The sequence below is a fragment of the Cnephaeus nilssonii genome (assembly GCF_951640355.1).
Source record: "Cnephaeus nilssonii genome assembly, chromosome: 19".
Taxonomy (NCBI): domain Eukaryota; kingdom Metazoa; phylum Chordata; class Mammalia; order Chiroptera; family Vespertilionidae; genus Cnephaeus; species Cnephaeus nilssonii.
Window position 1 is genome coordinate 12,473,739 of NC_137090.1, and position 27,515 is coordinate 12,501,253.

The 27,515-nt window shown below is 40.5% G+C and overlaps 2 protein-coding genes across 10 annotated transcripts in view; one reads left to right on the plus strand and one right to left on the minus strand.

Moving 5' to 3' along the window:
* Positions 1 to 474, minus strand: part of MBTD1 (mbt domain containing 1) — a 47,254-nt gene extending 46,780 nt beyond the window's left edge. For all 9 annotated transcript variants that reach the window (XM_079797657.1, XM_079797668.1, XM_079797670.1 and 6 more), the window contains exon 1: positions 11 to 474. The gene's annotated coding sequence lies outside the window, so the exon portion shown is untranslated. The remainder of the gene's footprint in view (positions 1 to 10) is intronic.
* Positions 447 to 26,540, plus strand: UTP18 (UTP18 small subunit processome component). Its single transcript, XM_079797672.1, has 14 exons — positions 447 to 817; positions 2,448 to 2,560; positions 5,451 to 5,549; positions 7,318 to 7,385; positions 9,153 to 9,241; positions 10,972 to 11,097; positions 11,202 to 11,376; positions 14,633 to 14,733; positions 15,018 to 15,108; positions 17,327 to 17,450; positions 18,246 to 18,420; positions 23,553 to 23,695; positions 25,022 to 25,060; positions 26,331 to 26,540. The coding sequence occupies exons 1-13, from the start codon at positions 479 to 481 to the stop codon at positions 25,044 to 25,046; spliced, it is 1,668 nt and encodes a 555-aa protein (XP_079653798.1). The 5' UTR covers positions 447 to 478; the 3' UTR covers positions 25,047 to 25,060; positions 26,331 to 26,540.
* The last annotated feature ends 975 nt before the right edge of the window (positions 26,541 to 27,515 follow it).

Genomic DNA, 27,515 nt, shown 5'->3' on the forward strand with positions numbered 1-27,515 from the left:
CCCTACATACCCTCCTCGCTCGCGTCCAGCGTGGGACCCTCGGCAGGCTCCGTACTCCAAGGGCCGTACCAAGACGGAGGGGTGGAAGACACAACAGGGGCTCGCGTTGAGTGGAGTGGTTAAGAAGCCAGGAGGAAGAGGAAAAGTTTCATTCAGCCATCTGAGTTTATGACCTGGCTTTCTCGTGCTCCTTTCAATCAGTTGCCGCTGCTAAGTTGTGTCGGGAAAAATTTTCCACTCCAGTCACGCCGCCTCCCCCTCCACCCGGAAGATTGTTCCTCCCCGAGGAACTCCCACACGGGAGGGGCTCGTGCGGGGAGTGGGCGTTACGTCGGGCGAGAGTGGTGGTCACGTGCTAGCCGGCTGCGCATGCCCCTTCCGGCCCCCGGGGGCCTCGGCCGCGGCAGACAGCGCCGTGCCTCGGCGCACGCGCACTGCGGTTCCACGTGAGCGCCTGCGTTTCTTCTCCAACCCAACGATGCCACCCGAACGGAGGAGCCGAACGAAACCGGAGCAGAGAACCGGCTCGAGGCCGAACCGGAAGATCCGAATGAAGCCGGACAGGAAAGCCGGAGCGGGGCCGGGCGGGCCGCCCCGAAAGGCTGCTTATTCATCCCAGCGGAAACCGCCGGCCGGGCCGAGAGCAGCGGCCGCTGCGCTCACGATCGCGGCGGCGGAGGAGAGCCGGCTCCGGGAGCTGAACCGCCAGACGCTGGAGGAGGACAAGCCGGCCGTGGAGCGCTGCCTAGAGGAGCTGGTTTTCGGCGACGTCGCGGACAACGAGGACGCGCTGCTGCGGCGTTTGCGAGGCCCGCGGGTGAGAGAGGCCGCGGCGCGCGGGCTGGGCGCGCTCGGGCGGGGCGCGCGGTGGGCGGCGAACCTCCGGAGGCGGAGCCTGGGCGACCTGCGGCGCCGGGGAGACCCAGGTGGGAGGGAGCGGGAGAACGCGGGCGCCGAGGGGGGCCTGGCGGAAGGTCTCGGGAGGGCGGAGACCGCGCCTTCCCCGCGGGCGTGGAAGCTGCAGCGCCTGGTGCCCAGCCGGCGCTCAACACCTATTTGTTTAGCGGACTGTGGTCAGCAGCATCTTTCGTGGTTCCGCCCCGCGTATCCTCATCCTCAGTGTTCCTCCCTCGGGGTCGTCCGATCGCCTGTCTCTGTACCTTGCGGTGATTCCGGAGTTCCACTTGGTTTGTGGAATTAGAATTCGTGGGCACGGGCCTGGGAATCTGCGCTCTAACATTTCTCCAAATGATTTTCTCTCCAACTTTGAGAATGATTACGTATTTGGCTCTTCAGCAAATATTTGGGAGCCTGTTAGGCGCCGGATATTTTTTTCCTGGCAATGAAAACCCTGTTTTTGCACACTTAAAAAAAATCATCTCTTTTATTATATATTTGGCTTTTTACTCGAAGATAAGGAGTCCCAGGCATTGTTCTGGGCACCGGCGGAGAAACAGCAATGGGAAAAAACGGACAAAAAAATCCCTGCCCTCCTGGAGCTTACGTACTGTGGCAGGGCCATAAGATAAAGGGAAGAAATACTGTAAAATTCTCAATGACAAGTGCTGAAGAGAAGGGAAAAAAAAAAAAAGCATTCGGGAAAAGGGAGAGAAGTGTGCGTAGAGAAGGGTGGCCCAGCAGGACCTCACTGATGATTGCAGTTTGCCAAATGAACGTGGACCCAGCAAGTGACAGCTGATTGCCAGAAACTCCTTTGGGTGCCTGTGGGAGAAGCTGCAGAAATCTAGTAGGGAGATAGAGAACTACGCTAGGAAAAATGCTGAGCCGTGTGACTGTTTCCTAGTCAGGAAAAGAAGCTGTCTACGTGAGGTGGGATTTACTGGATTTATGGGGCTTTGAAGGGTCGTAGGTGGGTAATAGCCAGTAGAAATAATTTGTTTATTTCTACCCTGTGGTTTGGGGAAAGCTCAAGCTCACTTCAGGAGGTAGTGTGTGGTCTAGATTTAGACATGATAGTACAGTATAACATTTCTTAAAAAGGTAGGGGGTCAGGAATGACAGAAAAGATATGGAGAAGAGGTATGTCTAAGAATACGAAATACGAACTAACTGTGACATCCAGTCATGTTATTTTATCTTTGATGCTAGTCTGCCTCTGGTCCCGTAATTTCTGTAGTTCTGGGATTTTTCCTGCTCTTTTCTTCATCTTGTTCTTGTCTTGCTTGGTCTTTTCCTTTGAGCATGTTGATGTTCTCTCCTTGTCTGTTCCATCTTAACCTCGCCTGTCCAGTGCGTGGTACCATTATCTAATTTCCTCATTTTCTATTTTTTCCTCCAGCATTTGCTGTGGTGACATTCTGTTTTACTATCTTATCAGAGGGCTGTAAAAGCAAAACATTCTACAAGCCATCTAACTTCAAGGTATATGAGTCTTTCACTGTGGGAAGTGAAAAACTTAGTGCTTGAGGGCATTTTTTCTTCTCTAGGTTCAAGTACAGGACGACTCAGGTGACTCAGAAGTGGAGAATGAAGCAAAAGATAATTTTCCACCTCAAAAGAAGCCAGTTTGGGTGGATGAAGAGGATGAAGATGAGGAAATGTAAGTTGCCACCTGTTTTCTTCCAGAATCTCTCTGAATACTTTAAAAGTTATTTTGCAGGTTTGAAAAAAGTTCTTTTTTACGAATATGTGATTATGTGAAGATTTGAAAAATACTGAAAGTATAGGAAAGAAAAGGTCATTCATAATCTTGCCACCAAGGTTAACGTGTTGGCACACTACCCTCCCTTTCTCTTCTGTGCTGTCTAGACCTGATTTTGCCTCCTTATTTGGCCAGTTCCTAACTGATCATTGGGTGAGTTTGGAACTACCTTTTCTCGTTTGTAAAATGGAGATCATGATAACTATATCAGAAGGCTTTTTAGGTTTAATGAAATAGTATATGTAGAGCTCTTAGCACAATGCCTAAAACTGAGAAAAGACTAAATAATCTATATACACAATATGTACTTTAGTAGGTGAAAATGACACTTGGAAGTATTTTTCCCCACTTGAAAAAGGGTTTTGTATTCCATTGTATGAATTTACCATAATTTCCATAGCTGTTAATGGATGGATAGTTTTTTCCCCCTTTAAAAAAATTAATGTTGAGATATACATTTGTGCATAAACATTGATTCACTTTTTAAATTAAGAAATATTATTTACAGTAGAATTACTTAAAGAACACAGGCATTTTTAATCAGCTTAACAATAACCCACAACCGTTGGACCAACTAAGAACACAGGCATTTTTAAAGGCTGTTGATAAATCCTGTATAATGAAAGCCTAATATGCTAAGTGTCCGGTCAGCGGTTCAACCAATCAAAGCATAATATGCTAATTATATGCTAAGGATGCTCAACCTGCTCTATATAATGTGCACTGACCACCAGGGGGCAGACAGTCGACTGGCCAACCAGTCGCTATGATGTGCACTGACCACCAGGTTAGCTTGCTGCTGGGGTCCCGCCAATCTGGACAGAGCGAGATGGACTGGACATGCCATGGAGCCCTCTCTCAGTCCCTCCCTGGCTGGCCAATTGCCCACATCCCTCCCCCGGCCTGATCATGCACCATTGGGGTCCCTTGGCCTGGCCTGCGCTCTCTTGCAATCCGGGACCCCTTGAGGGATGTCTGAGAGCCAGTTTTGGCCTGATGGCGGAATGACTGGTTGCCATGATGCACACTGACCACCAGGGGACAGATGCTCAATGCAGGAGCTGCTCCCTGGTGGTCAGTGTGCTCCCACAGCAGGAGTGACTCTCAGCCAGAAGCCAGGCTCACAGTTGGCGAGCACAGTGGCTGTGGTGGGAGCCTCTCCCGCCTCTGCTGCAGCACTAAGGATGCCTTACTGATGGCTTAGGCCTGCTCCCTGTGGGGAACTGCCTAAGCCAGCCGTTGGACATCCCCCGAGGGCTCCTGGACTACAAGAGGGCGCAGGCTGGGCTGAGGGACCTCCCCACACACCCCTCCCCTGAGTGCATAAATTTCATGCACCAGGCCTCTAGTACTGTTAGACTGAGCATGAGGTCCTACCAATTTATCGTCCCATTAAAAAGTTCCCATTGCATTTTGTTCTTGCAAGCAATGCTTTTTTCAGACTTTGTCAGTTTAATGGGTGGAAAATATATATTTAGTGCTGAGAAAACATTTTTCATTGGTGTTTCTTAAAATACCCTCTATTATATCTTTGTTTTATTTGTTTACTGTAGAGACTTTATTTAGTAGAAATTATATGTATTTAAGGGTACAACATGATATTTTGTAGTGAAATGATTGCTAGTCAAACTAATTAACATATCCTTCTCCTCATATAGTTTCCATTTTTTGTGTGTGTGGTGAGAGTCCCTGAAATCTACTCTCTTAGTAAATTTCCACTATACAGTGCAGTAATATTAAGTGTAGTCATTATGCTGTACATTAGCTCTTTAGACATTCATCCTATATAATTGCCATTTTGACCATCTCCCCCATTTTCCTCATTTCCCCATCCCTGATAACTACCATTTACTTTCTGCTTCTATGTGGTCTGCCTTTTTAGATTCCATATATAAAGAGATCAATCAGTATTTTTTTGTCTTGTTTTTTCTCTAAATATATTTTTGTTGCTTTCAGAGAGGAAGGGAAAAGGGGAGAGAGAGAGAGAAACATCAAGAGAGAATCATTGATCTGCTGCCTCCTGCATGCCTCACAATGGGGATTGAGCCCACAACCCAGGAATTTGCCCTGCCTGGGACTCGAAATGTGATGTTCTGGTTCATAGGTTGACACTCAACCACAAAGCAACACCGCCAGGCTCTGTCTGTCTTATTTCACTAAGCATAATGTCTCCATGTTCATTCATGTTGTCACAAATGGCAGATGAGATTGTTTCTTAATGATCTTGCTATATCAGCTCCTTACATGTTGAGAATTTCAAACCTTTATATGTCAAATTTATTGTAGGTTTTTCTCTGAGCTTTCTGTTTGCCTTTTAATGCTTTTTAAAATGTCTGATAGAATATTTAAATTTTTATATAGTTAAGTCTAGGAATCTTTTTCTTTTTTTTTGTTGTTAAAAAGTAAAAAGTTCACTAGAGAGAGAGAGCAATGGGTGCCTGTATTTTTCCTTCATAGTATTTTAAGTTTTTTAAAAAATTAATTTAATTTTTTATTTTACCTGGATTTTATTTAGGTGAGTGGCATAAGCTGTGTGTAAAGTCATTATGTATCTGAAATATTAGCTATTTAAAGGGTAAATTGCATAATCTAAAATACTGGAGACTTCTTTTTGTTTGTTTTGGGGAAAATAGAGAATGTGTGTCTCAGATGTTCCATATCTTATAAGTCTTGACCTATATTCTTCAATTAAATTACTAATAGTTTTCTCAAACTACTAAAGTCAACAGTTGTTTTTTATATTAGTTCTTCAAAAGTCAGTTAAACCATGCTATTCTGTTTTTTATAGGATTGACATGATGAACAATCGTTTTCGGAAAGATATGATGAAAAATGCCAGTGAAAATAAACTTTCAAAAAATGAGCTTCAAAAGAGACTTAAGGAAGAGTAAGTATCCTTTTTCATGTGACTTAAAGAGGAGGTCTTTATAACCAGTAGTTTATTTTGATTCGCTCAGTCTTTGGTTGTAATAGCTTCTTGGGTAACATGATTTCCATTTTGTAACAGTAGGAGCATTGCTATTGGAAGACATGATTAAATTTTGTCACCCAGATATCATAGTCAATGATAATGTTGCTTACTTGCCTGTTCGTTTGTATATGGTAAGCCATCTCTTTTTCACACTTTCCAAGCTCTTTAGTTGAAGAGAGTTAGGAAATGTGTGTATATTTTAACATAATGATTTCATATTGATTCTTCCAGTTCAAACATGCAGATCTTGTGTGTGTGTGTATGGACCGATAGTCCAACCAACTGAACTGTAGCGGCCAGGGCAAAACTTGAAAATATTGAAAAATATTAAAAATTTTGTTTTTTATTTTATTTATTATTATTATCTTTGTTGTTGAAAGAAAATATTTTATTTTTGTTTGTACTGACATTTAAAAGCGTTTCTAGAGGTTTATTGCATTATTTTTTAAAAAGTAGGTTTATTGAAGTATAATTTACAGTAAAATTCACTCTTTCAAAGTATCTTTATGAATTTTGTTAAACACATAGTCATGTAAGCACCACAATAATTAAGATAAGGAGTAAAAATATAGAACACTGCCATCACTCCCAAAAGTTCTCTTATACTACCCTTTATAGCCTACCCTCTCTCCTCAACTTCTAACCCCTCTAGTCCCTGATAACCACTGATATTTTCTGTCCTTACTAGAGGTCCGGTGCACGAATTCGTTTACAGGTGGGGTCCCTCAGCCTGCCCAGCAATCTGGGCCGATCAGGGGGGACCCTGACCAGGAATGGACCCGTGACCTCTTGGTGCATGGGTCGAAACTCAACCACTGAGCCACACCTGCCGGGCTGTTTTTTAAATTATTTATTTATTTATTTGTTTGTTTGTTTGTTTGTTTTTAATGACTATTAAACTTTGTGTTGGTGGGCAGTTAATTGGTTCAGAGATCAGTTTGATCCTTTAAAAGGTTTCTTTTTAGCTTTGTTCTAGAATAGTATATTATACTTGAGGCTGGGTTAGCTCCATTACTAAGGTATGCCGTTTTTGGCATCTCTTTCTGAATGCCCAGTGTTCAGTAAGGACCTTCTCTAATTGGTTAAAACTCCAGTGTCTGAGCTTTGGTATTGTGCAACTTATAGCTCCTCAGAAGCTGTTGGCCTCACCTCATGGAGTTTTCATCCTATGAGTGTGCAGCTTAGTATTCCGCAAAAGTGTCTGCCAACTACTGTGCAGGTTTCTGGAGCTCTTTCTCATCTACAGTCTACTGCCCCTCCAATGCTAGTTGTCCCAGCCTCTTTCAGGTCTGATCTTTTTCTCTGCCAGGGTTTTTAAAGAATTCCTTCAAGGGAAAGTCCTGGTGATGGTAGGACTCACCATCTGGGATGAGTCCCAAGATCTCAGATGTGTTGAAATGAGCAAATAAGACAACCATATAACTAGATGTAAATAATTAACAACAAATATGTATCCAGGTGTCCTGTATCCAGGACTAGTTTAGATAGATGGAGGTTCATGAAAGTTTCTAGGGTAAGTTCATTGGGACTATTTTGTGTGTGTAGCTCTTTTGTTCTTAAAGATAACTTATTTGGAAGAGAATATAGACATGATCTAAGGATGGTCTTACCTATATTTTTTAAATGTATCATGCTCTATGAACATACAGTGGTTACCATACAAATTTTTCATGTTTTTGCTTAGATTTCAGCATGCCATGGGGGGAGTACCCGCCTGGGTAGAGACTAATAAGCGGAAAACATCTTCAGATGGTAAGTGTTAATACCTTTGTTAGTAAAGAAGTTCTATTCCTGTTCTGTTATTATTTGAGCTTTCTCATGAGGCTCATTAAAACCTGGTGTTTTGTGCTCGCTTCGGCAGCACATATACTAAAATTGGAACAATACAGAGAAGATTGCATGGCCCCTGTGCAAGGATGATACACAAATTCCTGAAGCGTTCCATATTTTAAAAAAAACAACAAACAATAAAACCTGGTGTTTCAAATATGTCTTCTTTTTTTTTTTAATATCTGGTTTTGAAGTCTACCATTTCTCTGAGGGAAGCCCTTTTGCAATAATGTAAGGCTTACTTAGCATATTCTCCACTGTAAAGACATGATGGATGGATTTTATGGTTTTTTTTCTCAACAGAACTGTGTTGCATTATGGCATAGGATTAAGGAAAAATGAGTAGTACTGTTACTTCTTGATTCATAGTCCCTTCTGAAGACATTAGGCACTAATTTAGCTGACCAGTAGGAAATGGGATGTCTGCGTAAGGAGCAGGTGTCAGGTCAAGCCCAGATAATTAGTCACTTTATAAAAACTTACTTTTCAGTTCCATGTTTTAAGTTTGGTTTGTACCATAACTGTTTTCTGCTTTTTAGATCCTTGAGTTTAGATATAACTATGAATGGCTAAGCCAAGATCTGACTTCTGTGTTTGGAGTTATAAATTTTATACTTGGAATTGACCTTTGAAATCCTTTAGGGAGTCCTAGATAAGTCCTCCCACATAATTCAGGAGTCCTTCCTTAGCATCCTTGATATCTGATGAGTTTCTGTTTGATTACCACCACCACTTCTCCTTTCTTCCTCCACCTGTCAGTCCTCATGGTAGTAAAGTACACCTTCACCACACCCATCAGTCCTCATAGTGCTAAAGTACAGGGAGCCCCCATACAGAGGAGCTAATACGTTTTATATAATGCTGTTGGAAAACTCAACCTGTTATTAAATAGAAGTGTATCTTCTGGTTTCCAGCCAGATACTTGTAGAGGTTGAGGGAATCTTAGTGTTGTAGCTTACTTTATCCACTGCAAGAACCTTTTCTACAACATCTGTTAGATGATAATTTAGCCTTTGCTTAAACATATCACATAGTGTTGTACTCTTTCTTCCCCCTATTTTTTTAATACATATTTTTATTGATTTCAGAGATGAAGGGAGAGGGGAGGGGGGGGGGAGAGAGAGAGAGAAGAGAGGCATCAATAATGAGAGAGGGTCATCCATCAGGGGACAGCCCGTAACCTGAGCATGTGCCCTGACTGGGAATTGAACCGTGACCTCCTGGTTTAGAGGTCAATGCTCAACCACTGAGCCACAGCAGGGTGCTCTTAGCTCTCTTTGAAGTTCTGATACACAGTTTGCTGACATTGGTCTTTCAGTTCTAGTTCTTTTTCACCCAGGTTGTTAAGCTAGCTCTGCTGTCCACCCTATTGCTGAAGAACTCAATATGAATTCTTTTCAAATTAAATGCTGACTTTATTTCAACTTAATTTCATCTTGTTCTAGTCACTGTGAATGTGTGTCTTTCATTCTAGCGTTAGGCTTGATTTTGATTATATATATTGAGCTCTGTGTCATCCTTTTCCTCTATTTCAAATTTATTTTGCTGTTTCACCAGTTGCAGCTTAAATAAAGTAGTTAAGGTTGGGAGGCTGAGAAGGGAGTTGAGTTTTCAACTATAGACATCTGGGGTAGGTAATGCTCATCTCAATTATTCTAAAGATCAGCCTTGTGGGTTTGTTTGACTTAGATGAAAGTGAAGAGGATGAAGATGATTTGTTGCAAAGGACTGGGAATTTCATATCCACATCGACTTCTCTTCCTAAAGGAATCTTAAAGGTGAGAATCAGTGAAGTTGGGCCTCCCCAGCTAATCACCTCTGAAATTCAGTATGCTTCCCAGTTACAACTGTATGGATTCCTTTTATCTGTGGGACTAAATGTGTTTGCTGTCATTTTGCCTTTGTAAATACTTACGCTAGTTTTTCATCTGTTACAAAAATGATCAAGAAAATTAAATGATGTCCCTAAGAATCTTTTAGGAATCCTATTTGATTTTTCCTCTTGCATTTCTCTTTATTTCTCTTGGCACCAGCCTAGTTCATTCTGCTGTCTTTTGTCACCCCGGTTACTGCAGTAGCTTTGTAACTAGTTTCCCCACATCCGCTTTATTTCCTCCTGAACTACTCTTCATATAGTTGACAGAGAGATATTTTTAAAATAAAGCATTTTGTCATTTTCATTACATTTTGAAAACTTCTATATTCCTTTTCATGGTCTACGCTGCCCTTCATGGTCTGGCTTCTGCCTACATCCAAACTTCATCTCAGACCTTTCCCCCATATTTCCTAGTCAAGCCATGCAGGCCTTCTTCCTCTTTCTTGAATGAGCTGAGTCCTTTCTTGCCTAGAACTTGGTGCTCTTGCTCTTCTTTCTGCCTGCCTGTTCTTCAGGCACTGCTAATAACCAACCATTATTACCTTTCTGCTCAAACGACATTTCAGGTAGGTCTCTCCTGGCCACTGTATCTAAACTGGTCTCACTCATTGCTTTCTAACTCATCACTGTGTTTAGCTTGTTCATTGCAGTAACCAAGTGCCTACCCAGCACCGTGCTTCAGTTAAATATCTGTCACATGGACAGATCTCTCTTTGGCATGGATATTTTTCCCCACTATAAAACGGTGGCACGTGTATTTGGATGAGGAAGGGGACCCTATTATGGTAAATTATTAGGAAAAAGAGTGATTCTGTTTCCCCCCACCTTAAGACAATTCTTTGAGCTCCTCAGAGGGTGAATGCACCTCCACTGAAAATGGAGTCACCATAAAAATTTAACTTCAGTGGTTACAAAGCATACACATAATGCCTTGTTTTTTATGTAATTAAATTTTTAATACGGAAGGAAAACCCTATAAAAACAAAGAAATAACTGAAAATAGTTCGAATGATGCATGAGATCGTCATTACTATAAAATAGCAACCACACACCTGCAGAACATAAGTACTTCATGCTAATCATAGAACCTCTTATTTTGTGCAATGAATGCAAAGATGCCAGTTAGTTTTCAGTAAAATTTCCCTGGAAGTCAGTTTTCTAACCCAAATAGGGTGCATCCCAAAAGGTTTCGGGTTCAATTCCTGGTCAGGGCACATACCTAGGTTGCAGGTTCAGTGCCTCATTGGGGAGAGTATGGGAGGAAACCAATCAATGTTTCTCTCTCACATTGATGTTTCTCCCCCTTCCTCTCTCTCAAAAATCAATAAAAACATGTCTTCAGATGAAGATTTAAAAAAAACAAACCAAACCAATAGGGTACATTTGGAGAAACAACTGTTTCCTGGTGCTCCTCGAGCTTAACGATCTAATCCTCATTCGGTAGATACTAAAAATGAGTTATTGTATGGTAAAATGACCTGCTAGTTGGTAGCAGAGCTGTGGTCTTTTGGTACCATTCCAGTGGGCTTTGTTCTGCAAATAAACCATTTTATAATGTCATTCCTTCATGCTCTAAAGAAAATAATGTCAGCCCATTTGAGTTGATAAAATTCCAGCTTCATTTTTCCACAGATGAAGAACTGCCTGCATGCCAATGCTGAACGTCCTACCACTGCTCGGATCTCGTCCGTGCAGTTCCATCCTTGTGCGCAGGTGGTGATGGTTGCTGCACTAGATAACTCGGTGTCACTATTTCAGGTATGTCATTGCATTTTTAAATGAAGACTTGGAGTGAAAAGTTTGTTACCAGGATACAGGGTCTATGGAAATAACCAAAAGGAATATTTTGTACTTCCTTATAGGTTGATGGGAAAACAAATCCTAAAATTCAGAGCATCTATTTGGAAAAGTTTCCGATCTTTAAGGCTCGTTTTAGTGCTAATGGAGAAGAGGTTTTAGCCACCAGTACCCACAGCAAGGTGCTTTATGTCTATGACATGCTGGCTGGAAAGTTAATTCCAGTACATCAAGTGAGAGGTAAGGTTTCTGTTGAACACATAGCTGCTCATCCCCCCCACACCCCAGCCCATAGCTGAGTTCATTTAACAGTATTTACAGTCACTTAGTTTCCTCCTCATAATTTTAAGAGAATTTTTAGAGCCAAACTGGTGACTTATGCTGGGGAGCAAGATCTCAAATGTTCCTTCCCTATAGGATTCTTAAAAATAAGTTTCTTTAGTTATAGTATTGTTTAGAAGATGTCATTGCATTGTTGAAATAATATGTTTGAATGAAAATAGTGAATTGGCTTTGCATTGAGCACTTATTATGGGAAAATCATAATTTGGAAATATATATCCCCCTAGACCAGAAAAGCAGTTGCAAATACTTGTCTGGAAAATTAGCAATTAATGCAGAGGAAAGAGCATGAGCCTGGGAGGTAGAGGATGTGTGTTTCACTTCGTTGGACAAATTATTTCACCTCTCTGCTCTAGTTCTAGTGTTTGTTATAATAGAATTTTGGTTTACATTTAAAGGAAATGAAGTACTGCTTTTAGAGGTTGGAATGTATTTTAAGGCATGAGTTGCTTAAACATTAAACTTTTTATCAGGTGTAAATTTGTTTCCTCTACCTTACCCATTCTTTCCCTGTATTTCCCTACCCATTACCACAAAATACAATGGCACCTTCATGAATCCTTTGGGAACCCAAGCTCTTGCAGTAAGCTTGGCTGGGTTAACAAAAGTCCTGGGAGGCGGTGTTGGCTTATGCTGCAGCTCACTGGCAGTCTCCCTGTTAAACTGCGTGTGTGGGGGGCTGTGAAGGATGGAGTACCTCTGTCCAGCCTGTTTTCTGCTAGTGGTTGAAAGTGAGTAAGGCCAACTTTAGAAACATTTATAATGTTTATTCTCAGATTTATTTCTTTCCTATGTTCTCTAACGCCTTTAGTGATCCTTTCCAAGTAGGTTCTTAGTTTACCTAATTATGCTTTAAGCTGGTGCTTCTCAAATGTTAATGTGCATAGGAATCACCTGGGGATTTTGTTAAAATGCAGGTTCTGCCCTGGCCAGTGTTGCTCAATGGTCAGAGCGTCGACCCACACAGAACTGGAGGATCATGAGTTCGATTCTGATAGGGCATGTACCTAGGTTGCAGGTCCAATCCCCAGCTTGGTCGGGGCACGTGCAAAAAGCAACCATTTGATGTATCTCTCGTATCCATGTTTCTCTCTCTCTCTCTCTCTCTCTCTCTCTCTGTTTCTTCCCCTCCCTTCCACTCTCTCTAAAAATCAATGGAAAAATATCCTTGGGTGAGGATTAACAATAATAGTAATGGTAAATCAAATGTATTTTTTGTGATAGTATGCTATTGAACACTATTCTGAGTCTCATCATTATAAAACACTGTAAGTAACTCAAGAAACTAATTAATTAAGGACGTTAGCATAAGGGGGAAATGGCTGACTGGGATATGCAAGCCTTATATGAACGCAGATTTGAAAAATGAAGACCACAGAATTGTAGCATTTCCTTCAGTTACGAATGACTTGGACAACCCTTATTTTAAGAAGAGAACCATATGCTTCACCAATTTGCCAAAGGATGAGTGCACGGAAAAGGTTAAGAACCCCAGATTACTAGTTCAAACTCTAGAATTTGACCATTTGGGAATCAAATTAGTTGGTCAGGGAGCCACCATTTTGATTGTAAACATTTTGGTAAGGTAAATCTCTGAGCCTTAGTTTTCTCTTTTTGTAAACTCAGAGGGCCATAAATATTAAAAGAGATAATTTTTTAAAGCTCCTTTATTAGCACCTGCCACATGATAAATGCTAAATAAATGTTAACTGCTGCCATTGTCAGGAATAACATATAATCTATTGACTGATCACAATCTGTAGACTGGTAGAGTCAGACCCGACCTTGGTTCAGCAACCTAGGTACTTGAGTTCTAGCTAAGAAAGAATTCAGAGCCAAGACCCAAATTATGTGAAAGTTTATTTAGAAAGTCACAGAGGTAGAAGTTAGCTGTAGAAGGAATGGGCTCAGGACACAAGTTACAGAGGCAAAAGAAGGGCCCTTGAAGTTTAGGAGAGAGAAAGGTAAAGGTAATTCGCCTGGAGGCAAGAAGATAAGGGAAAGGCCCGAGTGTGCTCCCCGGAGAGGGGGAGGGAAAGCTGCACTAGACCCTTGTCTCGAGGGTATTTATTGGGAGATCTCTGGGGAGGATCTCAGTAGCTTTCCAGGTGTGTTCTTTCAATCAGGGTCTTGGTCTCCAGTGATTGGTTGGTGCCAGGGCAGAGGGTCATTAGTCAATTTATCTGGTCCTGATGTCAGCCATGGTATCTCTGTCTGGCTTTGCTGCTTTTCTGGTCCTGGAGCTGAAACAAAACTGAGGCTTCAATGTTATCCCTAGGGGTTAATGCTTAAGGGAGTGGTCATGCAAGGGTCTGCCTGGGAGTTGTCTTCAGCCCCTTGTTCCTTCTCCAAGGGGGTCTGTGTCTATGCATGACTAGTGACATGCCAGGGGGATAGTCCGAGCCACATGATAGTGATATGAAAGGCCAAGGGGTCTAAACCGAATGATCAGCTATATGCTAGGGGAGGAAAGGTTACTCTGGGGCGAGGTCCTTGTTTTCCCAGTTTTGCCTGTTGCTAGGCACCCGAGGCTTTCCGTCCTAATGACCTTCGATACCTGGCCACATGTCTATCTAACTGCCTATCACAAATCCACTTATTATACTATGGAAATTGGCCATCTCCTTTCTTATCAATTTGTAGCAGTTGACCTAAAAATCTTCACAAATCTATAAAAAGGTTTGTATTTGACATCGTTAAAGCATTGTATCTTTTTTCATTAGACCACATTGTAAATTTTATTTTGAAAGGTCCAGCATTTGTAAAGAGCAATTATGATACTGATATTAGCAGTTATCACTATTTTTTGTGAGGTTAAATGCAAAATGTTATATGTGTACATATAACTAGTAAAGAATAATTGTATTTTCATCCAAAGCTTACAGTATATTATAAAAAAAAAATTTTTTTATAATATTTAAAAAATATTATAAAAAAATTTTTTTTGGTTAATCCTCACCTGAAGATCTTTTTTCCATTGCTTTTCAGAGAGAGTGGAAGGAGGGTCAGACTTACTCAGTGTCCGAGGCTAGGTTTTGTTTAATTTGAGGTACTTAGATATTTTAAAAGATCAGAAACTCTCAATTGTCAATGAAGATCGCTTTATGGAAAACCATATTAATCCTTATTTGATTGATTCCCCTTTCTTTCTAAGGTTTGAAAGAGAAGATAGTGAGGAACTTCGAAGTCTCCTCAGATGGGTCCTTCTTGCTCATAAATGGCGTTGCTGGATATTTTCATCTGCTGTCAATGAAGGTGAAGCATTATTAGTTGTTGCTTCTTCTAGGATAGGACATTAGTGCAGGGATGGTCTTGAACCATAACTCATGGTGTCTGTAAGTCTGCATCTCAAATAGAGGAGCACAGTGGCACTTGGGGAGAAGCTGTGGGTAGTTGGGGGAGAACTTTGGAGTATAGGGGAAAACAAGGTTGAGTAGGTGCTACAAAATGGAGAACTGGGTTGTTCCTATGCTACACAGTGTGATTCTTCTGTGCACCTCCTAAAACGATTTGACAAGCAATATTTATTACTCTTTTAGACTAAAGAATTGATTAGTAGCATGAAAGTAAATGGAAGGATTGCAGCATCCACGTTCTCTTCAGATAGTAAGAAAGTGTACGCTTCATCGGGTAAGTTAATGACATGATCAGAAGTTTCTTTAAAGCTTAACCAAAAACTGTGTTTGATTTTAGACTTTCTTGTTTTAGTAAGCAAATCAGTTTTGTTTTTAGCATGCGTTTTTTGTTGCCATTGGCCTTCTCATTTACTAACTAATTAATAGTGAAGGGCTCGCCATTTAACATACACCGCTAACATGTTTGAGGAAAAGAGGGAAAGGAAGTAAATGCTTATTTAAAAGATGAGTCATTCTAAGACTGTCTTTCTTTTTGAAAGTTACGTAGAATCATCACCCCTTTTCTTTTAGCTCCTGTTGACTTGGATAATGTTTGGAATTTTCTTTATTGTTGACTGAAAGCAATTCAGATCTCCTCTTCCCTGATATTTCTGCAGCACTATTGACCAGCTCTTTATCATCCCCGATGTTCTCTAATCTTGTGCTTTCCTGCTCTTCTGCCTTTCTGACTGTCCAGTGTCATCTTTGCCTCTTGCTCCCTTTGCTGAAGGATTTTGAGGGCCATCACAATCTCAGGGTAGTCCATGCTGTTTGGTAGTGGGACATTTGAGTGGTTCTGCCCATGAGTGGCATCTCGCAGTCTCTGCAGGGCTTTTTAGCATAATTAATATAAGAAGGTCAGCAGTATCTATCATCCTTATTATGCTATGGAACAAGTACTGGTTCAGAGTAATAATCCTAGTGAAATGGCCCTTGGACCCTGGGAGAGTCAGAGTTGGGGAGAAGAGGTGGAGAGTCAGCAGGAGTACTGAAATTTGGTATATGAATTGGATGTGGATGTAAGATATTTACAAATTTGGTCACCATGGAGGAGGTCAGATTTACCATAAGAAAGGCCCTGAAAGGAGAGAAGGTGTAATCAAAAGCTGAGTCTTGGTAATGGGGGTTGCCTATATTTTACTTGTTATTCTCCCCTGTTCTCTTTCCTCTTCTTTTTCTCTTCTGAAAGAAGTAGTTTATGTGATTGACATCATATTGTTCATATTGTTACATATAAAGAATGTTTTGAGATAAAAGGATAATTGAAAAAAGAATTTACCTTTTCTCTTTTCAACTTTACCAGTTTTTTTCTTTTTCCTCATGGATTCATTGTTGCCTCTTTTGCCTTAAGTCATCAACTTGTGATCACTCTCTGGGTGACCTTTCTGCCCTTGATCCCTTCTCTTCCCATTTTAGTCGATTGCTAGCTAATCTTTAAACACCTTTCTTTATTGTACCATTACCCTGCAGAAAAACAAAGTTTTGAAATACGATCCTATTAAAATTTTCCAATTATATTTCCCTGCTACCTAACCTAAATCTGTATGCCAGCCTGGGAGATTTTATTTGTTAAGGAAAGAGTAGAAACAGGGAAATTTATTGAATTCCATGGGAAGGATAAAAGTATATAGAACCATGAACTTGAGAGCAGTATATACAAAAAAGGAAGAGCTGAAATAGGTGAGTGAAGAGCCATGTTTGAGATGCTTGTATGTTATTATAGAAATAAACTGATACTGGGTGTGGAGAAAAGGGTGATCATCAATACTGAATGCTGTAGGTTTGAGAAAAAAATTAAGAACTGGTTTTGGCAACTAGATGGCCATTTCTGTTATGAAAATATTTGTGTTCTCTTGAGATTTAATATTCTTCTTGTACAAATTCTCCCTTCTCAAAACTATTTATGCTGGTTTATATTTAGCATTCCTTATTATTTAAATTATTTGGTAATAGATAAATTGTGTAGTTTCTTAATTAAATTATAAACTCCTTGTGGTCTGGATCAGTTCATTCTTTACTTCCTCTGCTTCATCATCAACATTATCATCAGTCTGACATCTAAATCAACTAGCCTCACATATTAGGTGCTCTAATACCTGTTGATAGATGTTGGAAAACCTGGGCTGGTGGGTATTTTATTTTCTTCAAATTTGCTCCAGTAATCTGTGAAATGTAGAAGCTTTTCTAAAAGCTCAACTCAAAACAAGAGTTTGTGATTTTTCACTCTAAATCTAAAGATACTATTTATTAATGACTAATTGAGAATGCAGTTTTTATACATGGGAGTGTATGCAAGAAGTATTTTTAGGCCCGTTTTGTAGATCTAGGTTATTTATAGTAGGTATTCATTTGTAGTCCCTTGTACTGTTCAAGAGGGACTAAGATTGGTCAGTTCACTTGCCTTTCAAGTTTAAAACAAAATTAACCAAACCTTCTTTGGCTCTTTCATTCAGCGGATGGGGAAGTTTACGTTTGGGATGTGAACTCTAGGAAGTGCCTAAACAGATTTGTTGATGAAGGCAGTTTATATGGATTGAGCATTGCAACATCGAGGAATGGACAGTACGTGGCTTGTGGGTGAGTAAAGAGAGAATCACATTGTGGTAATGAGAAAAAATTAAATAATTGAATATACTAGATGGTGCTTAAATACTGTTTATAAACTATTCAATAATAGGAAATCAGTAAACCCAGGTTGTTTACATTTTGTTGTCTTAGTGCAGTGCCTCATAATATTATTGGTGGTTTATCTGTTCTTTAGCAAAGAAAATACTGGACTGCCTTGTTTCATTGTATTTTTCTTATATTCAAAATATCTATTTGATCACATCAAGTTTTTTATTACTATTTTAGTTACTTGTTTTAGCCTTAAAGGCACTTAGCATTTTTGCCTTCATCTGGCTAGGTGGTGTAAACCAAAAACACATATTCTTTGGAAACACTGTTTGTTAGTACAGTAGAAATTTTGAAAGTATTATCTAGGACATTATTGTGTGATCACTGGAGAACAATAGTTATTACACTGGGGAAAAGATGGCTTCATTCCCTGCTTGATTCCAAAGATCCAGGTTGGAAGGAGGAGGCATTAAATACTTACCTGTAATTCGTACCTACCAAACCACTAACCAGCACCTGTAGTTTTAGAACTTGGAGGAATGGATTTTTATGACTTCCTCAGCCTTAAACACAGTTGATCCCTAAAGAGATTTCAGTCAGATCCTCCCTGGGTAGGAGGCCCAGTGGGTCTTGCTGTCCAGAAGCATAGGCTGGCGGGACTAGATGTTCAGAGAGGCCCGGACCATCTTGGCCCCTTTGGCTTTGCTTTTCCCTTTGCTTGTTTTTGACCTGTCGTGTTCCCTTTTTCCTTTGCAGCTCTAACTGTGGAGTGGTAAACATATACAGTCAAGATTCTTGTCTCCAAGAAACAAACCCAAAGCCGATAAAAGCTATAATGAACTTGGTTACCGGTGTTTCTTCTTTGACCTTCAATCCTACCACAGAAATCTTGGCAATGGCTTCAGAAAAAATGAAAGAAGCAGTCAGATTGGTAATATTTATTTACCTTTTCCTTTTATCATTGATAACTTTAAAATTTTAGTTGAAGACATGGAAAAATAACAGGAAAGGAGAGTGTTGGATTATTTTAAAAAGAGTAGCTTCTTTTGATGTAGAAATTACTAGTATTGTAGCTTTTGGGTGTGGTTGTAGGAAAGATGCATAATAGCCACCACATTTGTATTATGTCAGTTCTTTTGGGAAAGCTGTGCTATTTTATTAACATTTCGTAAGTGGCTATTTTTCATTTCCACGGGTTTCTTTCAACATATTATTAAGGAGTATGTTTAAGGCAAACACTTCTTTCCTCTTCAGTTTTCTTTCCTCATCTACCTTCTGAGGCATGTTGTCTTAGTGGAGTGGAGGCAAGTTTTAGATTTTGAGAATAAGTTGTGTAAAAAGGTTGCAGTTTAGCCTGGCTGGTGTGGCTCAGCGGTTGAGCTCTGATCTAGGAACCAGGAGGTTCAATTCCTGGTCAGGACACATGCCTGGGTTAAGGGCTCCATCCCAGTGTGGGGTGTGCAGGAGGTGGCCGATCAGTGATTCTCTCTCATCATTGATGTTTCTCTCTCCCTTTCTCCTTCCTTCCTCTCTGAAATCAATAAAAATATTTTAAAAAATTATTATCTCTCATCATTGATGTTTCTTTCTCTCTTTCTCTCTTTTCCTCCCTCTATCCTTCTCTCTCTAAATCAATAGAAATATATTTTTAAAAAAGATTGCAGTTTAAATAGTAGTACTTGTGAATATACCTTTGTACTAGGAGTCCCCGGGACCCCTCCCAGATTGGGTGATTTTGTAGGAGGAACCACAGGACTCAGTATATAGTCATACTTATGGCTAAGAGTTGTTAACAGGGAAAGGATCCAGAGCAAAATCGGCCTGGGGCAAAGTCCGGAGGAAACCAGGCGCAGGCTTCAACAGTCCTCTCTTAGTGGAATCTCTGGACATGCGTAATTCCTCCAGTGAGATGTGACAGCATGCGTTAAGTGTTTTCTAGTGAAGCTATTTAGAGACTCAGTGCCAATGTTTTTATTGGGGTTGATCATATGTAAGGACCCTCTGTCCAGCATGTACCAAAGTTCCAGGCTCCCAGGAGTAAAGCAGGTGTTCAGTAGACCACATTGTATCCATGGTTTAGGCACAGTGTGCCCCCCTGGTCACTTAGAGAAAGTGTAGGGGGCCTTTCTAAGGAGAGCAGCCTCAGGCCTCTGTAACTCTTTCTGCCCAGTCTCAGAGCTCAGCTTACATGTCACTGCATCTCTGTGAAGTTTCTTTCCCCTTAAGCAGAATCAGTTTCTTCACTCATTTAATGGTTATTTGCTCTAGGCACTAGGCATACAGATGGCATAGAACTTTGGATGGTGGTATTGCATTGTGCTGTTACGTGTATATTACCAGGTGGAAAGCACTTCACAGACTGTTATTTTTATCTTTCACTCAGCAAAGAGTCTGGCATGCTTCATCAGCTTTGTATAATAGTGTATAGTTTACAAAGATTTACAGAGAATTCTACAAGAACCTTGAGACAAATAACAATTCTCAGAATTAACTTACTCAAAGTCACAGCTAGTGAAGGGCAGAACTGTACCTCTAGATTCCGTATTTTTTCTAGCACTTTAGTTGTTTTTTGACGGATTTCCTCAGAGCCCTAAAATATGTACAGGACTTCAGATGGCATGTAGGTCAAGGAGGAGGCCCAGCTCCCACCTGTATCCCATAGAGCAGCTTCACTCTTATCTGGTACATATTGGCATTCTGCATAAAGCTTTCTTTGAGGAGGAAAGGATTCTGCTAGAATAAAGTGTTTGAAAAATACAGCATTGTTTTATTGCCTCTGTTGATGAGTCATTTGGTAATCGAGAAGGTTCTAATTCAAGTCAGCTTTAAAATCTCTTTTTCTCTAATAGGAGTGGTGGACTAGGACATATTAATCATTGATCATTTCAGTGGTAGTAAATTGTTTTATAAAACCATGGGATCTATCTCATGCGGACATAATATATTCTGCAAAATGCCTAGTAAATTCTGCCTAGTTTGCTTCAGTGATCAGGACAGCATTTATGGTGTTTTATTGTGGTAGAATCACACAAGAAATTCATTAGTAACAGCCAAATCCCATTTTTTAAACGTTAGTCAACCATAATATCTAATGGAAAGAAGCCAGGCATAGCAACTTCAGAATATCTCAGTGAAACAATGTTAGCATCATTAAATGCATTCTCATAATGATCCAAACAGTTCTGTTATCACAGCACAGCACAGCGAATATAAATCTAAAGCATTGTGCCATTAAGAGACCAGGAAGTTAAATTGTTATTACATCTGTAATCTTGGATGTAGTAGAAAGTTGGAGAACTTCTTATCTATTAAATTAAGGATGAATGAGCTTTACTTGTTGAATTTTGATATCTGGGCCCTTAAATGTAATGACAGATGTGTGTTTGGAGATAAAGGGAACTTTCCAAAGTAAAGAAGTTTAGTTTTAATTAATTGTTCAATTATCCTATATAATAGAAGGGTAATATGCAAATTGACCCTAACAGTGGAATGACTGGTCGCTATGACATGCACTGACCACCAAGGGGCAGGTGCTCAATGCAGGAGCTGCCCCCTGGTGGTCAGTGTGCTCCCACAGGGGGAGCTCCACTCAGCCACAAGCCGGGCTGATGCCCCAAGCGCAGTGGCGGTGGTGGTGGCCTCTCCTGCCTCCTCGGCAGTGCTAAGGATGTCCGACTGATGGCTTAGGCCCACACCTTGTGGGTTCCTGGGCTGCCAGGGGGATGTCTGACTGCCAGCTTAGGCTCGATCCCCCCGGGGAGTGGGCCTAAGTCGGCAGGTGGACATCCCCTGAGGGGTCCCAGACTGTGAGAGGGCACAGGCCAGGCTGAGGGACGCTCCCCCCCCCCCCAAGTGCACGAATATTCATGCACCGGGCCTCAAGTACCTTATAATGCCGATAACCATAGAGGTTAGAGCCCAGCCACCTTCTAACAAGGTAGGGTCCTAGGTCTGAGGAAAGATGTGCTAATGCAGTGAGAGATGCTTGTTTGTTTGTTTTTGCCCCCAATAGCCAAGTCAATAGAGGAGATAAAATAAGAAAATAAGTTGTTGATAAGTTGATGTTCATTCTCCAATAGAAAGACCACACATGACCACTCTGTACGGGCGTGTAGGTTATTTGTTGCACGAAGGAACACATCTAAAGGGTTGTAAGTGTGTGTATTTACCACAGTATTTTGGTACTCTATTCTGTTGATTTAGCTACTAAAATACACAGCTACCTTCTGTTAAAAATTAGCTTTAAAAAAATTACTACACGTCTTATACCCCAACTTTTGTAGGGAGTTCCTATTTGTAATAAGCAGTTAAGTATAAAGTAACATGAATCCAAATTAGGAGGCTGTTTTTTCAATTTCAGTTAGAAAATAAAAAGGTAGTTTAATATACTTCTCTTTAAGAAGTCAAGTAGAAAGGTTGGTTCTGGTATATTTTGTTTTGGAAGAGTCAGAAAAGCAGCTCCCCAAACTTCCAAGTCATGACAGAAGAGTTAATGAGCAACTATATGGGCATAGTTTAAAGAGCAGGTTACATATAGGATGGAAATAAAAGTAAGGCATGGGGCAATTCTGTCCATGGCCCTTGCAGCAATTGGTTATCTCCTGATGGTCTGCTCCCATGACGCCTTGGATCACCTGTTCAAAGTTGGTGCATGCTTGGAGGATGCAAACTTAAACTAACTAAACAAAATAATTAAGAAGCCAAGCCACTTGCCAAAACTCGTAATTTCTGCATTCCCAAACCAAGTGTAAAACCTTTTGAAATATCCATATTGTGGCTTCTCTCCTAAAATACTAATGTGCTTTATTATGTACTTTTAATATATATATTTAAATTTTTCAAAGACCCTATACAGAGTGATATTTAAGAAGTTTAAAGGTTAAGATCAAATTGGGTACTGCCAACTTCTTAGCTTTAATGGGTCAAGACCACTTCTCATTGGCATTAATGCCTTTGCATTGATGCCATGCTACGGAGTTAGACCTGTCTTCTGGAGAAGTTGAGAATAATTGAAAATGACTTGGGAATTCACTACATACTTTCTTGACATATAATGGTCCATAGGTATATATCAGGGAGTAGGATCTAATAAGTGACTGACAAATGCATATATTACTGGTACTTGTCTATGAAACTCATCTTGATTGGATGGTTTAAAGTCTCATCTGAAAATGTGGAGGATGGCAGACTACCAAGATAACCAGCTGAATGATAACTAAGTGTTTGAATGTGAGGGGGCTGTATTTCTTGGAAAAGCTAGAGAACATTTGAAAGCGAGGGCTGTTAAAATCCTATTCTGCTTATGGTAACCGATTCCATGCTTGAGTTTTACGTAGAGTGTAGAGTTTGACATCTCATCTCTATTATCTAACAAAATATGCATTTTTCTACCATAAAACCAACTGGGTGAGGACTTGTCTTGCCTATCCTGGACTTGGGCTCCCTTTTCCCAGTAGACTCGTGGAGAAAGAGGCTGTGTGCCTATATGCTTAGCCTGGCCTTGAGGTGAGCTTTTGGCTCTAAATCAGAACACACTTTCACTCGAGAAACCAGGTTTTCATGATCCAGTCTTCCTTGAGGAGAGATGGCAAAAGGCAAAGGATGTGTTGCATAGTTGAAAAGTAAAAGCGAGAAAATAAATCACATGCAATTGGACTACGTGGTGTGACTTTGCCTAGGCTTCAGTCATGTAAAATCAGACACTTCATAATGTTCAAAGCATCCATTCCCTGTGACAGATTTTAGTATTCTTTACTGTGGTCATTAAGTGAGAGCATTAGTGGGTATTTCTATTGACTTATTCATCTATTTGGCAAGCATTTGAATCTCCCAGGCACCATGCTAGATGCAGCTTTAAAAACATCAAGAAAACGTTTTTTTCCTTCCCTCCCTTCCCTCTCAAATTTGAAAATCAAATTTTAATTTTGGAATGTTTTGCTACATTAATGTATACTACAGTGAAAATGAGCTTTTTGTTCCAGCTAAAAGATAGAGTGAAGATTAAAATTTAAGAAAGTGAGTTCCCAGGTGTTGAAATTTAAAGCTTTTTATTATTTCCTGCAGGTTCACCTTCCTTCCTGTACAGTATTTTCAAACTTCCCAGTCTTTAAGCAGAAGAATATTTCTCTTGCTCATACCATGGATTTTTCTCCAAGAAGTGGATATTTTGCTTTGGGGAATGAAAAGGGCAGGGCCCTACTCTATAGGTAGGTATTATTTATGTGTAAAAGTCAGAAATATATATAATCTTCCTTTGAAAGTGTGAAGAGATGCTATTGTTAACAAATTATATATAATTTGTTAATTCTGTAATCAATTACAATAAGTTCTAAGTTAATTGTAGAGTGTAGAGTTTGACATCTCATCTCTATTATCTAACAAAATATGCATTTTTCTACCATAAAACCATAAAATGGCACTAGCAGAAAGGTTCACCTGGGGATGTTTTAATTTAATTTTTTATTTTTTCAGTAAGCTATATTTTGAGAATGTCAAATTGAGGAAAAGTAGCCACTTTAATAATATTGCCATTTTGTTGTGCCTTATGTTGATTTGGCAATTTGCTATTTACTCATTAGATTTACATTAAAAAAAAATTCTTTCCCTGCAGCTGTAAGCTATAAATAAGGACATTAACCACAAAGATATCCAAAAGTTATGCTCTGTCCAGGGACTTTTCTGCACTCAATATACTTGGCTGTGGAGCAGGAACAAGTGAAATCTAATTGCATTGTTGCCAGGAGATTTCTGTGACAGGTGGCTCTTCAGGGAGAACCGCAGAGCTGGAGACCTGCGACTTAAATCACAGCCCCGCTTCCTGCTCCCTCGTGTTGGGAGTGGGTGCTGCATAGAAGCCTGTGTTTATGTTTATATGCTTTGCGGAAAGTCTGTTTTCGAAATAAAATGAAATCTGGAGTGAAGAAAAGGAGGCATGTAAATTGATTTTGAGGATATAGCTGTGAAAAGAGAATATAGCAAACAATAATAGGGTTTCAGGTTCAACTTACTTGGAAAGGAAAATGGGTTATACCTGGAAAATTGATATTTTCCATCCTCTTTTCAGATCATTTTTGGTGATTCTTTCAGTTTGGATTATATAAAAGAATATAGAGTCTTGTTGCACTTAGAAATTCTCTTCCTTTGGTTTATTATAATTGAAATTTTCGTTTAAGTAAGCCCCAAAGGCCATTAGCATTTTCACCAGAGCATTGCTCTCTAGTGAGAGTTTCTAACAAGTAGGTTGGACTGACAACATTTCTGTGGGGTGTGGCTGGTCAGGTATTTCTTAGACCCCAATTGATGCTTTGGGACAAGCTTAAGACTTTCATCTAAAATCTGAGGTATTAGCATTAGACTCCTTCAGAATGTCAGATTGAGAAGTCTCAACCTAGCTGCCTGGTGAGAGAATGATTGTGATTATACTCCACCCTCCTATCCCCTTAAAATATTCCTAAGTGCCCTTCTGTGCTCTGATTGACAATACTTTGGGTTATCACAAAGTTGTTTAGATGATTTGTCTTTTACTTTTTCAGGTTGCACCATTACTCAGACTTCTAAAGAGATCATTTGAAGTAAGAAAATCCTTTAAATTGCTTCAGGTTTTAAGGGTACACCCATTGCTGTCAGTGGCAGAGGGACCACATTAGCTGATCTTTGTTTCTTTGCCCCTGTGTTACTATACACTGAGTGGCCAGATTATTGTGATCTCTGAACGCATAATAATCTGGCCACTCAGAGTGTGTGTGTGTGTGTGTGTGTGTGTGTGTGTGTGTGAACCTGGCCAGGGGGAGGGGATGTGGGCGGTTGGCCGGCCTGCCTGCTGGTCGAACTCCTGGTCAGGGGGGCAATTTGCATATTAGCCTTTTATTATTTAGGATATACACGGAGTGGCCAGATTATTATGTGTTCAGAGATCATAATAATCTGGCCACTCAGTGTATATTCTTTTAGAGGAGTGGGATGGAAGGTAGATCAGGAAGAGCCTGGTTGGATGTGAGTCTTCCTTGGGAATTTCTTTTTCTTTTCTTTAAATCAATAAATATCAGAAAGGGAAGGAGAGGGAGAGGGAGATTCTCATACATGATGAGCATCATTGATCAGCTGCCTTCTGCATGCCCCACACTGGGGATTGAGCCCAAATCTCAGATATGTGCCTTGACTGGGAATCGAACCGTGATCTCGGTTCATAAGTTGATGCTCAACCACTGAGCCGCACCGGCAGCGCATCCTTGGGAATTTCAACAACAATCTGGCTCTTTTCTTTGGAGATCAGCTCTCTGATGTATTTACTAAACATTTAATCCACAAAGGAGAATAGACTGAACAGAGAGAGAAGTATCTTCAGATAGAATTAAAGCTTCCCTGAGCTTTAAATCCTCTTATTTTATACTATATGTTTCTTGAGAGATTCTAAGTGCTTGCCCTGTAGCTAGTTAATAGTGGGTTGTCATAGACCTAGTTAATGTCTGGTCATTAGTTTTGCTGCCCAAAATTTAAAACAGTAGGACATGCTGCTTCTCCCAGGGTTTGACCTTTGAAATGAGACATGGTAGACATGAGGCTGAGCTTTGCAGTGGGCCTGTTCATTACAATTGACTGATTTGAGATTCATACATGTTGGGGAGAGACTGGGAGAGCATACAGATTTAAATAGAGGAAAGAATTTTTGAAAGTAGAATAATATTGAGCAAAACATTAGCCGGGGCCGGGGGGGGGGGGGGGCACTCCAGCTATCTTGCCACTGAAAATTACATTGTCAGTGCATGTTGTTTGTTTTTTACATGTTTGTTGATGACCAGCAGTTATAAATCAGGTGTGTGATTTCTTCTATTCTTTCCTCAGATTGAGTTGAGTCACAAGAGAAGTCCATCCTGATAGATCTGAGAAACTTTGCAGAATGTGTGATAATGTACGGATAATGATTTTTTTGAGCCAGCTGTACATATTTGTTAATAGAAATGTATAATAAATACATGGCAACTTTTTTTAAAAGTAAATGTATGTGGGAGAACAGGGGTGGACTAGAAGGGGCTAATGAGGGGGGAAAAGGGGGACATATGTACTACTTTCAACAATAAAGATTTTTTAAAAAAATGTATGTGGTTCTTCCCTCCCCACCTACACACAGATGCACTAACTTGGATGCATTTCTTTTAGGACAAAACCTGAGCGATTGGAAACACCTGTCTGCAGCCAAAAGTCACATAGGCAGATGTTCGCATATTTCACACTGAGCCCTGATTAATAGGTCCTCCTTTCCCAGCATAGATCTCTCCATGTTTCAGGCTAACAACTAATAGGCTCTGATCGGCTTGACATGAGAGCGGTGAGATCTCATAGAATGAATTTTGAACTTCCAAGTGGTCCTGGAAAAGATTATGGAAATGAAAAGCCTTTTCTGGACTTAGTACTTCAAGTGGTTGTGATTAAACCTGTTATACCTGTCCTACTAATTATTAACCACTCCCCTTCCTGGAAACATTCCTTATCCCGACTTAAATGTTTCCATGGAGTTCCAAGGTTGGCAATTGATTTCATAATTCTTTAATTGTAATATAACTTTGCTTTAGGCTAGTCCCTACATTTTTTTTTAATTGATTTTTTTACAGAGAGGAAGGGAGAGGGATAGAGAGTCAGAAACATCGATGAGAGAGAAACATCGATCAGCTGCCTCCTGCACACCCCCCACTGAGGATGTGCCCGCAACCAAGGTACACGCCCCTGACCGGAATCGAACCCGGGACCCTTCAGTCCGCAGGCCGACGCTCTATCCACTGAGCCAAACCAGCCAGGGCGTAGTCCCTACATTTCTTAGGAAAACTGACACGATACCATGAAGTATTGGATGTGAGAAGAATTAAGTAGGTGTAAGAGCTTGCAATCTGCCTCCTTTCTAAAACACGGAAAAGTCAGGAGAGGAGGGAGTTTTTCCAGGGACATAAAACGACTGTGCCCGGGGAAGTAATAAATCCCACGTAACTATTCAAACAGACGGGTCAGGGGCGGGTATCTTCAGGCCTTTTCAGT

Coding starts and splice junctions, on each gene's coding strand:
- UTP18 (XM_079797672.1), top strand. CDS start 479: ATGCCACCCGAACGGAGGAGCCGAACGAAACCGGAGCAGAGAACCGGC. Junction 11,377..14,632: donor TCCAGTACATCAAGTGAGAG/GTAAGGTTTCTG, acceptor TTTCTTTCTAAG/GTTTGAAAGAGAAGATAGTG. Junction 23,696..25,021: donor GGCAGGGCCCTACTCTATAG/GTAGGTATTATT, acceptor TTACTTTTTCAG/GTTGCACCATTACTCAGACT.